Below are 15,426 nucleotides of genomic sequence, written 5' to 3'. Positions count from 1 at the left end.
AATAACAAAGACGCAGTTTACTAACGGACAGTTTCGGCATAAAGTTGAAATTAGCAAAGAGAATCGAATCGTGTGGACCTATAGAGTTGGGAAATGCCATCCTGTGACTTTCGTGTTTCAGATAAACAGAATATAAATTAGTTTTTTTAACAAACCACAACGAAATGGCCAGAAACCCAACCTTATGTCGCATCATGTTTACTTCCTTACGGCTGTCACCGTTTCCATATATCAGAAGATATTGATTCCTTTCCTGTCATCAGTAAACACTAGAAGGACCTACTTCCGTCCTTTTGAAAATGCACTTTTTTGAATAAACCAATAAGCGAAGACAAAAACCTCATGGCTAAGTCTCCGTCACTATTCGCCTTTCCAGAGTGATGTAGGTTTGAATGGCAGTGTAGTACTCTGAAGCTTTTAAAATGTCAGTTGCCTGGTAACGTATTCTATTTCATTGTGATTATTGACTCAAATAGCCTTGAGTGGTATAACATTTCCCTATAAATATTCATGTATATTAGAGTAAAGCCTGATGACGATCTAATTGAAAACAATTGTTCGCTTACATGTGTTGTTCTAATTTTCACAATGGGAATCCTTAATATTCTAATATTATAAAATAATTCACATACTCAGTAGTTGCCATGGTAGGATGGAGCTACAAAATGTAATCATAGTACTAAGTGCACAGCACTAACTTGACTCTCTTTGACCTTGAATGGCTATCTCTTGTTTATTCACCAATCACAATCTCCCATGTTGACTCATTTTTTTCTGTCCTCTATTCACTGTTCGGTATGTTATCTATGTCTCCCTTTTTCCATCTAATAGACTGTATTCATTTCTGTTTTGTGTACTAACGGTGTTAATTTATGTTTTAGAAACATAATATCTATCACGCCAAATAGTTTACTTGTTCTGACTTTGGTCAAGTTAAGATTCTGTGTTTGACAGTCAAGGAATTAGTTTAGAATTGCATCTGTGGGTAATTACTACCTTACAGGGGCTTTTCTTGAAAATGATTGTAATGTTGTACATTTATTAACTCGGACACTCTTGATACAAGTTTTTATTAAATTTGAATCCACTTCCTTTCACTGCAAATGCGGATGTATTATTTACCAAGCTACTGAGTATAGGTAGCCGCTTGTTCAACGGGTATAGATTTATTTGTATAATTATATAATTTTCCGTTGCGTATATTTAGAATCCCTACTGATCAATTTCTGCCGCCATATATGCATCGTGATGTAGAATGCGGCTTCAAATATTCTGTTGTTTGTGTTGAAATACTTTAGTGATTGTCTGCTCACGACCTAACCAAGAATAACAATCAATCCATGAAATCACTGATTGTTCGTTTGAGGAATTTTATAGGTTCAGAGTACCCCTCTGGGCTCCGCATTACGATCATGACTAGTGGTTGAAGACATTGGTTCTTATTATTGAGAATCAATAACAACAACTCAGATAAATTTATTCTTTTTATTCATTTGTATCTTGAATTTTAACAGTAGTAGATTATCTATTCCCACTAGTTTTTATATCATAAATAAAATCATTCCTCCTTCTACTTTAGTATTTATCCAGCTATGTTTCTATGTTGTGTGGCATCCCAATTGGTTACTAGGCTCTACCACGCTTATGACTAATTGACTGATTGTACACTAGGAGGGTAGACATCTGAATATCGATTTCATATTTGACTTACTATCAGACTTTATGTATAATTTCTTTCTATATGTGTAATTTTTTTCTGTTCACTAATTTATTTTTCCCTCATGTTCCTTTGTTTTCCTTTTGTTTTAGGTCCATTTTTAACCACTTTATTCAATCGTTTAGAAAATTTCACCAATAATTGTTTTTATGCTAATCTCTATTTAACTAATCTAATATCTAGTCTTGCCTCTTATCCTATACCATTATTACGAGCTATTCTTTTCTTAACAAATACAACACAATTTACACAATCTATGGCGATGGGGGCGGCGACAAATTCACAAATAATTAGAGCTATAAACGATAATGTTCTTTATTATTTACCATATAATATTTTATGTTTAATTAAAGAACAAATTGAATTATTCACTGTATTGTATACTAGACAAGTTAGATATATCGGATCTTTGGATACATTGAATGGTTATAGTTTTGATGTATTGAAACAAGAGGCACGTCGTTATTTAAACTGTGAGACAATTGATTTATCTAAACTATCAATATCAATGGATACATCAACAATGTCTTTAGGAGTAGAGAAAAAAAAGAAAAATTTAAAAAGTACAAATAGTTCGCATAAAGAATCAAAACTTTTCACTACAGATAAACAAAATATATCACCTAGTAAGTTTTTAGTTATGATAGTATTTTTATGAGTTTTTGCTCTAACTCATCATTGTGTTTTTTTAGAATCTAAAATTACAATGTAGCTGATGTCTTGTACTTAAAAGCTTGTACACCAGCTTAACTGTTTCCACAGAAACCTTCTACTCTTGAACCTCAAACAGTAAACTAAAGGCCTGGTAGTCTGGTAAAAACTTTACTTCTCAATTTATTGCATATACGAAAAACAAAGGTGTTTTTGATTCTACACGTAACCTTAAGCTGCTGGAAGTTTCCAGAGCTTACACCTTGTTACCCTTCGTGAAGCATAGGCCTCTCACCAGGGTTCTTCAACCTTCTCTATCCTGGGCTCTACTTTCAAGTTAATTCCAAGCACTATTTATCCTTTTAATGTCTGCTCCCAATTCATCTTCTCGCGGTGGGAGTGTTGTTTACGAAATTGAAAAGACGAAAAGCGAATGTCCGGCGTTTTGACCGAGTTGGTGGACACGGAAAGTCCACCTAGGGGAGATGGAAAACCCTGATTCCAAACCAATGGTGTACATTGGCTCCACTATCCTGAAGGAACTAGTAGAGTATGAACCAATTGTTGGTCACCGGCTATCATGTGACTGCATCTCCTGACGTTGCTCCACTGCCTTGTGGGTTAGACCTTTAGGTCGTAGGCTCCGAGTGTGGCCCCCTATGAAAACCACCTACTTCGGTTTGGGCATCCGGGTAGTATATCACAGCCCACACACAAATCAGGTGACTTGTGTGGCGCATATGTATTCAATGCCCCTTTGTACCAATATCTACGTGTTTAAGTAAATAAATAAAATACTTGGCGCACTGTGCTCTTTGGCCTTCCTCTGTTCCGTTTCTACTCAGGATTCCAACTTAGCGATTGCCTCGTGATGCAGTTTGATGGTTTCCTCAATGTATGTCCTACTCACCCTCCTGCATCTTCCTAATTTCCTCTTCAGTTGGATGTTTGTTTCTTCTCTCTCACAGTAGTCTGTTGCTGATGGTATTCCGCCGACCTACATTGAGTATCTCGCGTAGACAATTGTTTATAAATACTTGTACTTTTTTGATGGTGGTTGTAATAGTTCTCCAAGTTTCGGCCTCGTACAATCGGACGGTCTTGATATTTGTATTAATGTTGGGTGACAGTTTTTTTGAGTCTTAGATGTTTCTAAGTTGACAACAAAATTGGGAATTTTTAAAATCAAATATTGATAAAATGATCCTTCTCTTTCCGAAATTCTCTTTTTAAGTTTTTAATGAATCTTGATCGATCAAAGTTTCTTCAGTAATTTCTAGGCTTCTGAAAATGTTCAAGGAATTTTCGGAAGTTCTTAACAGTAACCCAGTTAAATTCTATAGTAACGTTTTAAAACAGTTTATAATAATATTTCATAGTTTTAATTATGTGTAAAGCCACTATCCACAATGATACTTCATACTATTAGTTAACTGAATTGTCTCTTCACGTAGAAGATACTATTTGACATGAAACTCATTCAAACTACATCACACAAATTTCGACCTCGTATATAAACATACCACTAAGAATTGAATGACATTTAAATATGACCCACACATCTAATTCCGATACGTATATCACAGTGGCAAAAGTATGTACAGAACCGATTAAATTCAATTTAAAAATGTACCATCATCAAATTTTTGAATACCTTCATCCTACCAACATAAGAATCGATAATGTTTCACTATAGGATAAACGTTATGCAATGAAGTATTTGAAACTACAACTTAATAAGCAAAGATCAATGGTGGCTAATTGTGGAATCCACGATGCGCGTTTCGTCCTATCTGGGACTTGTCAGCTGAATGTACCTGCATCCCAGAGTTGACGTTCACTATGAGACTCCAACTCAGTGCATTTCGCTTCAAACGCCATCGCTTTAACCACTTAACTACTGAGTCCAGTGAGCCACTAGCTTGTGAAACGAGAGGAAGTTTCAATTTATATTTCTATTGTTTCTTGGAATCTTCGCATTGTTGTTTAGGATTGCAATTGATCAGTCAGTGAACATCAACTCTGGGATTCAGGCGCATCCATCTGACGAGTCCCAAATAGAATGAAACACGTATCCTGGATTCCACTGCTATCCACCATCCATCTCTGCTTATAATGCTTGTGATTCGAGGCAATATCGAGGCGATTCTCACAGGATGCACATGTTCCAATAAGAATTTGATCAATCGCAGTCTCAAACATCAATGGGAGATTCAAACAACGAATACACAATTACATAAAATTTTAATTTGCCTAATTGTAATATATCTGATTGGGCCAATTAGTGGTGACTCTCTAATAAAATACCACTTGTCTTACATATATGCCTTACTGTAATAATTTCTATATATCGTTCCCAATTGTTTCGTTACAAATAGATCCATTCGATAAGTATTTATAGATAGTATTAATTTCGTTCTTAAAATTACACGCACTGGTCAGCGTATCTGAAATAACTCAGTTATATTCGAAAAAACGTAAAATTTTCATTTAATTTGGTTAATGTTTGAATTGTTTCATCATTCAGAAATATTTCTTATTGCACACAAATTAGCCACGATTATTAAAAAAATGTGTCCAATCAGCCCATCATTTTGTGTCAACAATTTTTAACTATTGATAAAAATGATCAGTAGTATGCTGTTTAAGTTGTAATTTCAAATAGCTCACAGTATTTATTGCAACAAGATTCTTTGAATATCCCACATACAGCTAAGTCATTGAAAATGAATCCACCCCCGCCCTCCCTCTCTCTCGTCTAAATATAGTTAATTAGCTTAGCACTATATGTTCCAATCAAACATCAGTAAATTCATATTTTCTTACTGTTCTCTGTTTGTCCTATTAATTTATTACAGTGATGAATTCGAATAGACGGTCATATTTCCGGAAATGGTTTAGCCTTTCTTTCAAATCTAATAATAATAATAATAACAAGAACTCAGATAATATCAGTACTTCTGGGAAAAACCTCAAAAATACTAGGAACACAAGTAAAACGTCTCAAATCTTCTAACACTAATGTATTAAATCCAAAAGATTTACTTGACTTCTCACAAATTTTACAAAAACCAATGACGGAGTTTACTTTTCTAATCGACCTGGACAGCAATTATCAACAGTTAATCAATAATTCGTCTGACCAGCATGCTACTACTATTAGAGGTAGTAGTAGTAATGGTAACGATGCTCAACAACGTCGAAGAAGTTTTCGATTGTCCACAATAAAACGGCTAAAAACCAATGTAAATACTAAGGATAGAACAATGTCAATGATGATGATGAATACGGAAAATTCAATACTTGATGTATCTAAAATACAAAGAATGGTATTATGTGCAGTTATATTTGAAGATTTTTGTAAAGAATTAGCTGCCATCTGTACAGAACACAGTGTTCAATGGTGATATCCACGTCCTCTTTTTTTATTACCATCTTGTTTTCTCTACTTTTTGTGAATATACGTACACTTAGTCATACCTTCATATACCTTGTCTTTTAATGATCCAACCGTATTTCGCACTTATCTTTCCACGTTATTTGTGGTTTTTTCGTACTTACCTTTAATATGTTTACACTTTAGAAAACAAAGAATTTTTTTTTTCTAAAAAATCAAAGTTATTGTTTTTGAAGTTAGACCGATGTCTATTATTTTTTGAATCGAAAATGACAATAAAACAAATATATGACTGTAGAAAACGTAATTTTCTGTGAAAAAGGTGATATATGGTAATAATTGTCTTTCACTGACTATATGTGATTATTATTATTAATATTTTTATTATTATGTATTTGTATTGAATGGTATACGGGAAACCATAATATGCATATCAACAGGGGTAAAAAGTTTTTTTTTTTATACATTGATATATATGTTGACACTTACACAAACTGATCTTTCAGGAAATACACAGTCATGACTTTATTGTGTCTATTACTTCTTTATATTCATATTACACCATGATGAATTTATTTCCTGTATTAGTTTATTTATCATGTTTTGTTTGTTTATTTGGTTTATCTTTTTCGTTTCTTGTTATTTTACTTTCATTTTTTTCTAATAAGGTTTCATAAACTAATTTGTCTTTTGATTAAAAGGAATAATTAATTATTTAACACCTTTGTGCAATCCAATTCTCTTATGTTAATAATCTGACAGCTGGTTTACTTTGAAATAAATATTTTGAATGAGCACCGTATTTTCAACTTGTTTTTTTTGTACATTTTATTTTATATAACTCAAGTTTAGAGCAAGTAATATACATGGATCCATGAAATAACCAGAAGCTGTACGCGTAGATTAGATTGTTGGCGATAATTTGAAATAATTTCACGAAAAATATTACAGTTCATGTATAAGTCTTCTTAAATAGTGTTTAAAACTCAATCTTCTGTTCTAGTGAACGAATTTAAGTACATCCGATTCATGACATTAGGTAAATGGGGGGTTTTCACCGAATTCACTCAGGAATATCGATGTTACGTTTCAGGTGACAGAAGCGAGTTTACAAGACACTTTGAAGATTTTAAAGTGTTTCGGCCATGGTACAATTTGATATTCATTTGTTTTTAACATTTGGGTATCTAATTATGATATTCAGATGGAATGAACAGACATACAAGCTGACAACCACCTGAATGAACGCCTCAAACAGGCTTAATGACAAACTTTATGAGTTGAAATTTATTTCACTTATAATTCTCGTTATTTTAGATCAAATTACAGTTATTAAACAAGCCTTACATTTTGTCACTTCAACAAGTCGAAATTCAAATCTCATCGTAATCTGTATTACTACATGCAAAATGATTTCTGAGTACATTAGTTCTAAGAATATAAAGCTGGGTGATGCGAATTCGAAACCCATTCGAAACACATCGATTCCCACAAGACTATATACGCGTTGTTAGTGAATGCCAACTATCGCAAATGATGTAAACTTTATTCTTTCAGGAGGACAGTACCTCAAAACGTAAATAGTTTCGATACGACCACGAAATAATTTGTGGGTTATAACACGATAATGGGTGCCATGTTTGTTGGTTGACGTGCATCAAATATTTCGTTTATTTGTGTTATTTAGCTAGTAGGGTAATATATTGCTGAAAAGCCTCAAGTTTTTCCTTTCAACTTGCTCCAAAGCTTGAAATCATTGAACATTAGAGTAGGTACATACATATTGTAACTACTTGAGTCAATAAATCTTCACAGCATCCTCGACTGACTTACCATTGTCATCTGGTACACAACACCCAGTCTCAGTTTTACTCATCAGCGGTGTGATCATATGTGAACGATTCTTTTAGGTTATTAAATACTAATAATTTACACATGTGCTTAATTACCGATCTTTACCATTTTGATAGACAGAGCTACTTGATAGTAATAATCAGGAACGATGCAAGTTTCAGTCTTGATGAGTAGTTCTTTTATACTGTAATATCAATTAGATTGATTGTAACTTCAAATGTCGTAAAACTTGTGACAAAAGACCACATTGGGTTCGTCCGCTCACGATCAAACCAGAACACAGAATCATTAAATAAAGTCACTTACAGCTGGTCTAAGTTATTTCTCTCCACCCAGACCATTTGGTTAGATTCAGCGCGATTATCGTAACCATTGATCCGAGACATCGGGTGACATGACTCAAAATCGATCTCAACAGCTCAGATTCATTCACTCTTTGCCTTCTCTTAATTCCTGAATTTCATGATTTTCTTGTACATTTTTATTCCTTGGATTCATTTTTTTTCCTCTAACCACAATGTCATTGCTTAATATTTTCTACTACTGTAGTGAAAAAGAATTCAGGTGGGGTTGACTAATTTAATGTTTAATACAAAATTACAGAATGTCTTCGTAAAATATGTAAACCATACACTAAATAAATAAAATAATGTATTTGTAATGTCCCAATGAGTAGAAAAATTAGATTTTCTGACGTTTCGTGACTTAGTGTAAGCCACTTCTTCAGAGAATAAATAACCATAGAATCAAAGATTTTCACCAACCACATTAAACCACGAATTTGGCTTAGATATGTAGATGACACATTTGTAGTGATAAAAAAGACGCATCTAAGATCATTTTCAAAACAGATAAATACACTTTCATCTCATATCAAATTCACGAATGAGAATGAAAATGAACATGGTGAGCTTCCGTTCTTAGATTGTTTAGTGAAAAGAAATATAAATGGAGTTCTAAATGTATCCATCTACCGAAAGCCTACACACTCTAATCGTTACATCGACTTCCATTCAGCACATCTTTTCAGTGCTAAAATCTCGTTAGCCTTAAATCTTTTTAGAAGAGCCAATAAAATCATCACTTCAGAAAAGGACAAACTAAAAGAACAAAAGAATATAATTAGCATCTTACAATTTAATAATTTTCCGATGAAGATTATCAGAAGTATATTAAAACAAGACAATTCAGCACGTAATGATAACAATAATTCGAATGAAATGCCATGGATTGGTACTGCAGTTTTACCATACCGTCATGGCACAACTGAAGAACTCCAAAGAATCTTAAAACAACACAGAATTAAAGTATATTACAACACAACGAACACTCTTCGAAATACTTTAGTTCGATTAAAAGAAAAGATACCATTCATGTCTACACAGAACTGCGTCTACAAATTAGGTTGTGTCGACTGTGATGCTTTCTATATTGGAGAGTCATCTCGCGAAATCATGACTCGCGCCAAAGAACATATTAGGTACACAAAGAAACCTCCTAATAATCCTGTAGAACTAGATAGACTTCAAATTAAATCGGCATTAGCGGTTCATGCCATTTTCAATAATCATCAAATTGATTTCAAAAACATCAAAATACTACAGAAAGGTTTTTCCAATCACAAAGAAAGAAGAGTAGCTGAAGCTTTCCATATAATGCTTAATCCCACTGCCCTCAATAGAAAAGAAGGCCTTACCATACATCCCACCTGGACTATCTATCCTAGTCAACCAGTCTAATATTATTTACAATTTCACACCATTACATTACAAATTAAACTCTATCCTTTGTCATTACAAAGGTCACACATTTTTCGTCATTAACAATGCATACATACACACAAAATTGCATACATATCCTTTATTAATCACTTTAACCGAAATGAAATGACTTGACATTGATTTATTCAGACCTGTTTTTGATTGATCACCTAATATTCTTGGATTGTTCCGTTGTACTATTTAAACTTGGATTAATGTTAATTTGGTTATTTATTCTCTGAAGAAGTGGCTTACACTGAGTCACGAAACGTTAGAAAATCTAATTTTTCTACTCATTGGGATATTACAAATATATTATTTATTTATAACAATCCACCCAATGCTCAATTTATTCAAAATTATCAAATCAAAACTTGGTAATGATACCTACATACACTAAATACTTCACTTGCAATTCTTCCATGAATTGTACTTCATATTACGTATGATTCTTCCAATTCACAATTTCTTTCTATTTACATTACCGTTCTATTCGATTCGATCTTCTGAACATTCTACTGCCAGGCATTCAACCTCTGATTGGTGTTACATACTATTTATGTCTGTCGACATAAGGATATCAGTTAGTATACATTTTACCTCGTTATATTTTTTTTATTATTTTCTTAATCTGCATCTACATGAAACAGTTCAAACAATAGATTATGTTAAAGTACCAATTCATTATAAACATGATTCAATTTATATTAGATATGGTGTTGTTTGTGGATAGTTGAAATCATGAGTCAATTAAAGCTAGACCACTATGGAAAACCTGAGAGCACTAGACGGCCGTTTCGCCCTGTTGTGGGACTCCTCAGCAGTGCACATCCACGATCCCGCCTCCCGAGATTCGAACCCAGGACCTACCAGTCTCGCGCGCGAGCACTTAACCGATAGACCACTGAGCCGGCATCCAACGATGTTAATGTCTAACTTCAAACAATCCACCAAGTTGAGCAACCATTTCACCAATGTCTTCAGTGAGTTGATATCTCCCAATACACCTGGCCGTCCAGTACTTCCAGGTTTTCCATGGTGGTCTAGCTTCAATTAACTCATGATTTCAATTATATTAGATATGTAAAAACATTATAATGGAAATTCACTTATAACAACACCATTTACAATAAGTAAAAACAAATCAATTTTCTTTTGATTATTTTCTTATTTATCCATTATTGTTTTAAAATAATGAAATATTTAAACACTTTTTTTTAAAACAACTAAAACAAGAAATGGTTCATTTTAATAAAACTAATCAGTTAAAACAAATTCAATATTAAAATTTTTATATATATATAAAAGAGAGAATAAGTGAGCGTATGGGGTAAACAAACAATTACACAATGAAATGTAACTGATCAAAAACTGAAAAATATATATATAGAAGTAATGTTATTTAACCGGTAAAAAAATAATTAAAAAAGAAAATGAACATAATAATGAATATGTGATTAAAAGGGAAAGAAAGAAAGAAGAGGAAGTAAACACGTGAACTGAATAAATGAGGATAGTTAGATTAAAACATTTGGTATTTAAGAGAGATACAGTTAATATAACAAAAAAAATGGATGAGGTTTAATTTAAACACATCATATTTATCCATATCCTTTTGTATTACATTTGTTATCCTGGTAGGTGGTAGATTAAAAGATGAAGATGTTTCTAGCAACAATCACAAACCACGATTAAACTCTTTTGACATATACATTATACAACAAAGCATTTACAAACCATAATTTATGTTTCTGTTTTACTGTTTACAGAAATACAAACCGTTAATACTTAATATTATCACAATATAATTATATTTTCACAGAGTGATATTTGTTTTTGAATATTTGAATTCTCAGTTTATTTGTTTGTGTGTTTTTTTCTTTATTAACGGAAAGGTTTTCTAGCATTGGTTACCGTTGAATAACATGTTGATGAATTAGTACAACGAGTATAATTCGATCGAATGGAACGTCCTGTACAAAATAAATTTTAAAAAATTATAAAATATTACATACATATATGTTTATACGTAAAATAAGTCAGTTGAAACTAATCAAATAACAGTATAATTATGTTCAAAGGTACTATATTATCACATATTGTAGGTATGTTTAGATTCATTAGAATAATGCATCAGTGGTTGATTAAAGGATGATAAATAGTTCTAGAATATGTGTTATAACGTATCAATTTGCCCTCTTAATATATATATATATGTGTCCAATGATACAGGAAATACGTACGAGCAGTCTTGGGTGCTATTCGGTCCTTCCTATCTGCCTAGCCCAGCCGTTAAGTCCAGAACACAAATAACAGCCTCAGCAATATGAATCATTATTTACAAGCATACTGGGTTATATATACTAACCAAACAGACCACATATATCAAAAATAGAAAAATAACATTTGTACAGTAATTGACCAATGTGGCTGTAGCTAGGGGGAAAGTAATCAATAATAAAAGTTCCAAGGTCAAAATAAAGGTTATGATAAGAGGAACACGGAAACGATTAGGTCACTTATTTAACAACTATCCAATAGGAATAGGCGTATTACATTTGTCCATAAATGGACCTCAGATTTATGATTCATAATTCGCCAGGGGATACAACAATATGTAATAATTCGCTTACGTTAAAACTCACAATCGTAGAAATGAACTCAGCAATAATAGTTCATTTTCATCACAGATAAGTATAATAATGATCAGTTCATTTTTTTTAAAACACATCATCTAGATACTTTTATTATTTCTATTCTGTGTCCCAATAATGCTGCCATATGCCATTGCTCTTTTGATATTGATAAATGTATTGTCTACATAGCACATGGAAATTTTTGGCTTCATTATTAGAAAGACTAAAGTTTTCAGTACACATTTATTCTGAACTTCATCAGGATATTAATGATCCTTTTGATGTTCTATTTTATCTACTTCCAAATTTTCCTGTTGAGTTGGTAATATGTTGTTGGGCAAAAATCGAAGAACTCAATCAATCTTAAGATATATTAAGAGTGAGAACGTTGTTATATTTTCTAGTTCAATAAAATATAGATGTCTTGTTATCAAAAACTGGGAGTAAAGCTATAATTTACATTGTAAGTAAAGTTAGACTACAAATATTCTTTAAACTTGGTTTAATTAACACATTTGTCTCAAGGTTTGGGGCTTTCTTCGATGCCTGATATTGGCTGGTGTAGTAGTTTAGCAAACATTTAGAGGCAGTTCAACCAAGACGCGGCACTAATTAGTGAAGCTGTTGATTGTTGGATCAAACGATGTTAGTAGATACAGACTACCAGGTTGCGGTCAGGGAGATTATCTCAACCAGTGGTTGCTGACATTAGGTGGCATGGTTCAGAATTGATGACAGAGTTACAGATCCATTCACTTTCTTTGTCCATCCTTAGATCTTAAATTTTTAATTCTCCTTATACATTTTTATCCTGTGAATTCATTCTTTTTCTCTAATCATATTGTCTTATGCACAATCTTTTATATTGTCTATTAGTTCTGCTCATGTGCAATTCGTGTTGATGATTTCATTTTATTGTAGTGATTAAATGTGGTAACTTGGACCGATGCATATTTTTGGAAGGTTCTATATTGCTTATGATTGACTGTCACATATAACCAAGACAACTGTTCATTAATCCTTCATCTCCATTTCATAAGCGGTTGGTTTTCTCCATTACAGAAATAAAATTGATCTACAAATTAAATCCCTAGTTCTGAATACAACTAAACAGAATATTGTAGTACCTTATATAAAAACATTACTTGGAAAAACTATTATTAATATTAGTATTGAAGTAAACATCTTGATAATATCTTTCCATTTTAAACGTACCATCGTCAACACCTTTTTCTATTGTTAACGTTAAATGAACAATATCTTCAGGTAGAAATTCTTCACATCCGTCTAAATTATCACGTGTTCCTAATGCACAATATATTAATGGTATATTATTACTTCGACGATCTAATGGGAGAGATATTGTTGATGAATTTGATATAAAAGAATTTTGATTAATTTGAGAATTATAAATAGAACCTTGATGAGACGATGGTCTAGATGATATTCGAGTTTTCCCATGTAATTTCAAAGCATATGAAATAGATAATGGCATTTCTCCAATGATTAATCCTTTTGGAAATAATTTCCATGCTACCTAAATGAATAAACATGTAAATAATGAATAGAAAAGATTTTATTAAAGAAATCTAAACTTTATTGAATTTTGTAAATTAAAATTATGGCTAGTAATGGAAGTTGAAATGTTTGCTTCATTGTATTTTGGGACTCACTAACTGAGTGTACCTTAATCCCAGTGTTGATGTTCACATTGAGATTAAAACACATTACTTGATGCTTAAAACATCAATGAGATTGTTGGAGATGTTAAATCCCCAGAACTTACTTGGTAAATGGCCTAATTTTGTAATTTTATTTTAAAAATTTGAATTTCTTTGTTTTCGCGCCAAAAGCGCTCTTTTCACCTTCGAGTCGAATTTCCCACCTGTAAAATATCTTAAACGCTATTGGTCCGTTGTATCTTTGAGTGTGCTATTTTGTAATGCTGCCCAAGGACAATTTATCGCTGTACATATACGTTTGGGTTTTTCCCCTTACGATTGCTTGTACTTCGGCTGCTTACGGAATATATTTTCCCCTACTTCACCTTGGAATTCTTCCTCTAGTTAGTGGGGCCTGGGACAACGGATTAGATTAGCCTATCGTGTCACTGTGTCATTGACCTTCGTTCGTTTACCGAGTAATCGAATAAGCATCAAGCATATCAGAGTTATTAACTGGTTTCAGATGATCATTAAATTGACCAATTAATGAGTTCCACACATAAAACCATGCTATTCTGGGTGAAAAAGAGATGATTGTAACAGTCTGTATTTTCGTAGTATTGGTATTAGGGACTGCAATTGTTTATCTCCTTTAAGCATATGTGCAACCTAATTGGATTGCCTCAATATTATATTTGGTAACAAATTTTAATTAAATTTAAAGCCACAATACAAGCCAAGATGAAAGTACGGAAAAAAAATTGATTAATTGTAGTACTGAATTTCAACAAGTGAAAATGACAAACACTTAATAATGAACATCATGCATGATGAGCAAATTAGTTGTTAACCAAACTCAGCAATTCAGTAGATAATGCGTTAGCGTTTCTAACGCTAAGTGTTTGCATCTAAACTTGCTAGTAGTATCAAAATAGGGATTCAGATATATTCAGCTGATGATTCCTAGAATGGAGAAAATATGTCTCCTCAATTCCACTGTTAACCACAATCTAAATACACTGAAACTAATTAACTAGAAAAATAATATGAAGTTAGTTCTCTCACAATGCATTCACTTGACCGTAGAGACTGGTCAATTGAAGTTCACAATATTAACATTTGAAAAAAGTAAAGCCTTATAAATTATATATATAATCATGCAACTGTACAACAAACACTTAATAACCTTTATAATCTGCTTCATAGAATAAAACATCACAGAGGTGGATTATAGACAATTAAACTTATTTATTAGAATATTGGCAGTTTATAAAACTCATTGTAAATTATTTAATCTACAACCGTTTAAAGAAATTTAGTGTTAATGTATATTTACTAATGAATTTCACTTAAATTCAAGTGCTTCCCGGTTTTCCATAGTGGTCTAGCTACAATTGATTCATGATCTCAACTATTAAAATTACTATAGTATCCACAACATCCCTTCTGATTAGATTTCTGTTTCTTTTGTAATACATTATCAATATGTGGTAGTGATAGTAAAATTTGATTGATTATTGAGAGTGAACAGACAGGCACTTCTCCTACTGACTTTGAAATATGTGATTTCCTTTCATGTTATTTATTGATTTTTATACTCCGGACCCATTGAGTATAACTGTTTGTAATTGTGTTCAATCAAGTATTAACTAGTGTTGATCTGGTTCATTATTTTAGATAGTGAATCCTGAATTTTATATGAAATGACTAATCTTATTCAGAAGGGGTTTTGTGGAGATTTCAGTAT

At 32.4% G+C, this 15,426-nt stretch overlaps 2 protein-coding genes across 2 annotated transcripts in view; one reads left to right on the top strand and one right to left on the bottom strand.

The window, feature by feature from the left end:
* Positions 1–6,008, top strand: part of Smp_144960 (hypothetical protein) — a 46,132-nt gene extending 40,124 nt beyond the window's left edge. Inside the window, 3 exon segments of the mRNA XM_018797207.1 lie at positions 1,810–2,343; positions 5,227–5,381; positions 5,386–6,008. Coding sequence (XP_018652272.1) covers positions 1,810–2,343; positions 5,227–5,381; positions 5,386–5,775 — 1,079 coding nt within the window. The 3' untranslated portion in view covers positions 5,776–6,008.
* Positions 6,009–13,156: 7,148 nt separating this feature from the next.
* Positions 13,157–15,426, bottom strand: part of Smp_144950 (putative centrosomal protein of 41 kDa (Cep41 protein) (Testis-specificprotein A14 protein)) — a gene marked incomplete at both ends in the record, with an annotated part of 21,981 nt that continues 19,711 nt past the window's right edge. Inside the window, one exon of the mRNA XM_018797206.1 lies at positions 13,157–13,552. Coding sequence (XP_018652271.1) covers positions 13,157–13,552 — 396 coding nt within the window. The remainder of the gene's footprint in view (positions 13,553–15,426) is intronic.

The sequence above is a fragment of the Schistosoma mansoni genome, chromosome 4, assembly GCF_000237925.1.
Source record: "Schistosoma mansoni strain Puerto Rico chromosome 4, complete genome".
In the NCBI taxonomy this organism is placed as follows: Eukaryota; Metazoa; Platyhelminthes; class Trematoda; order Strigeidida; family Schistosomatidae; genus Schistosoma; species Schistosoma mansoni.
The sequence above is the reverse complement of the archived record's forward strand: the minus strand, read 5'-3'. Positions and strand labels throughout refer to the sequence as shown.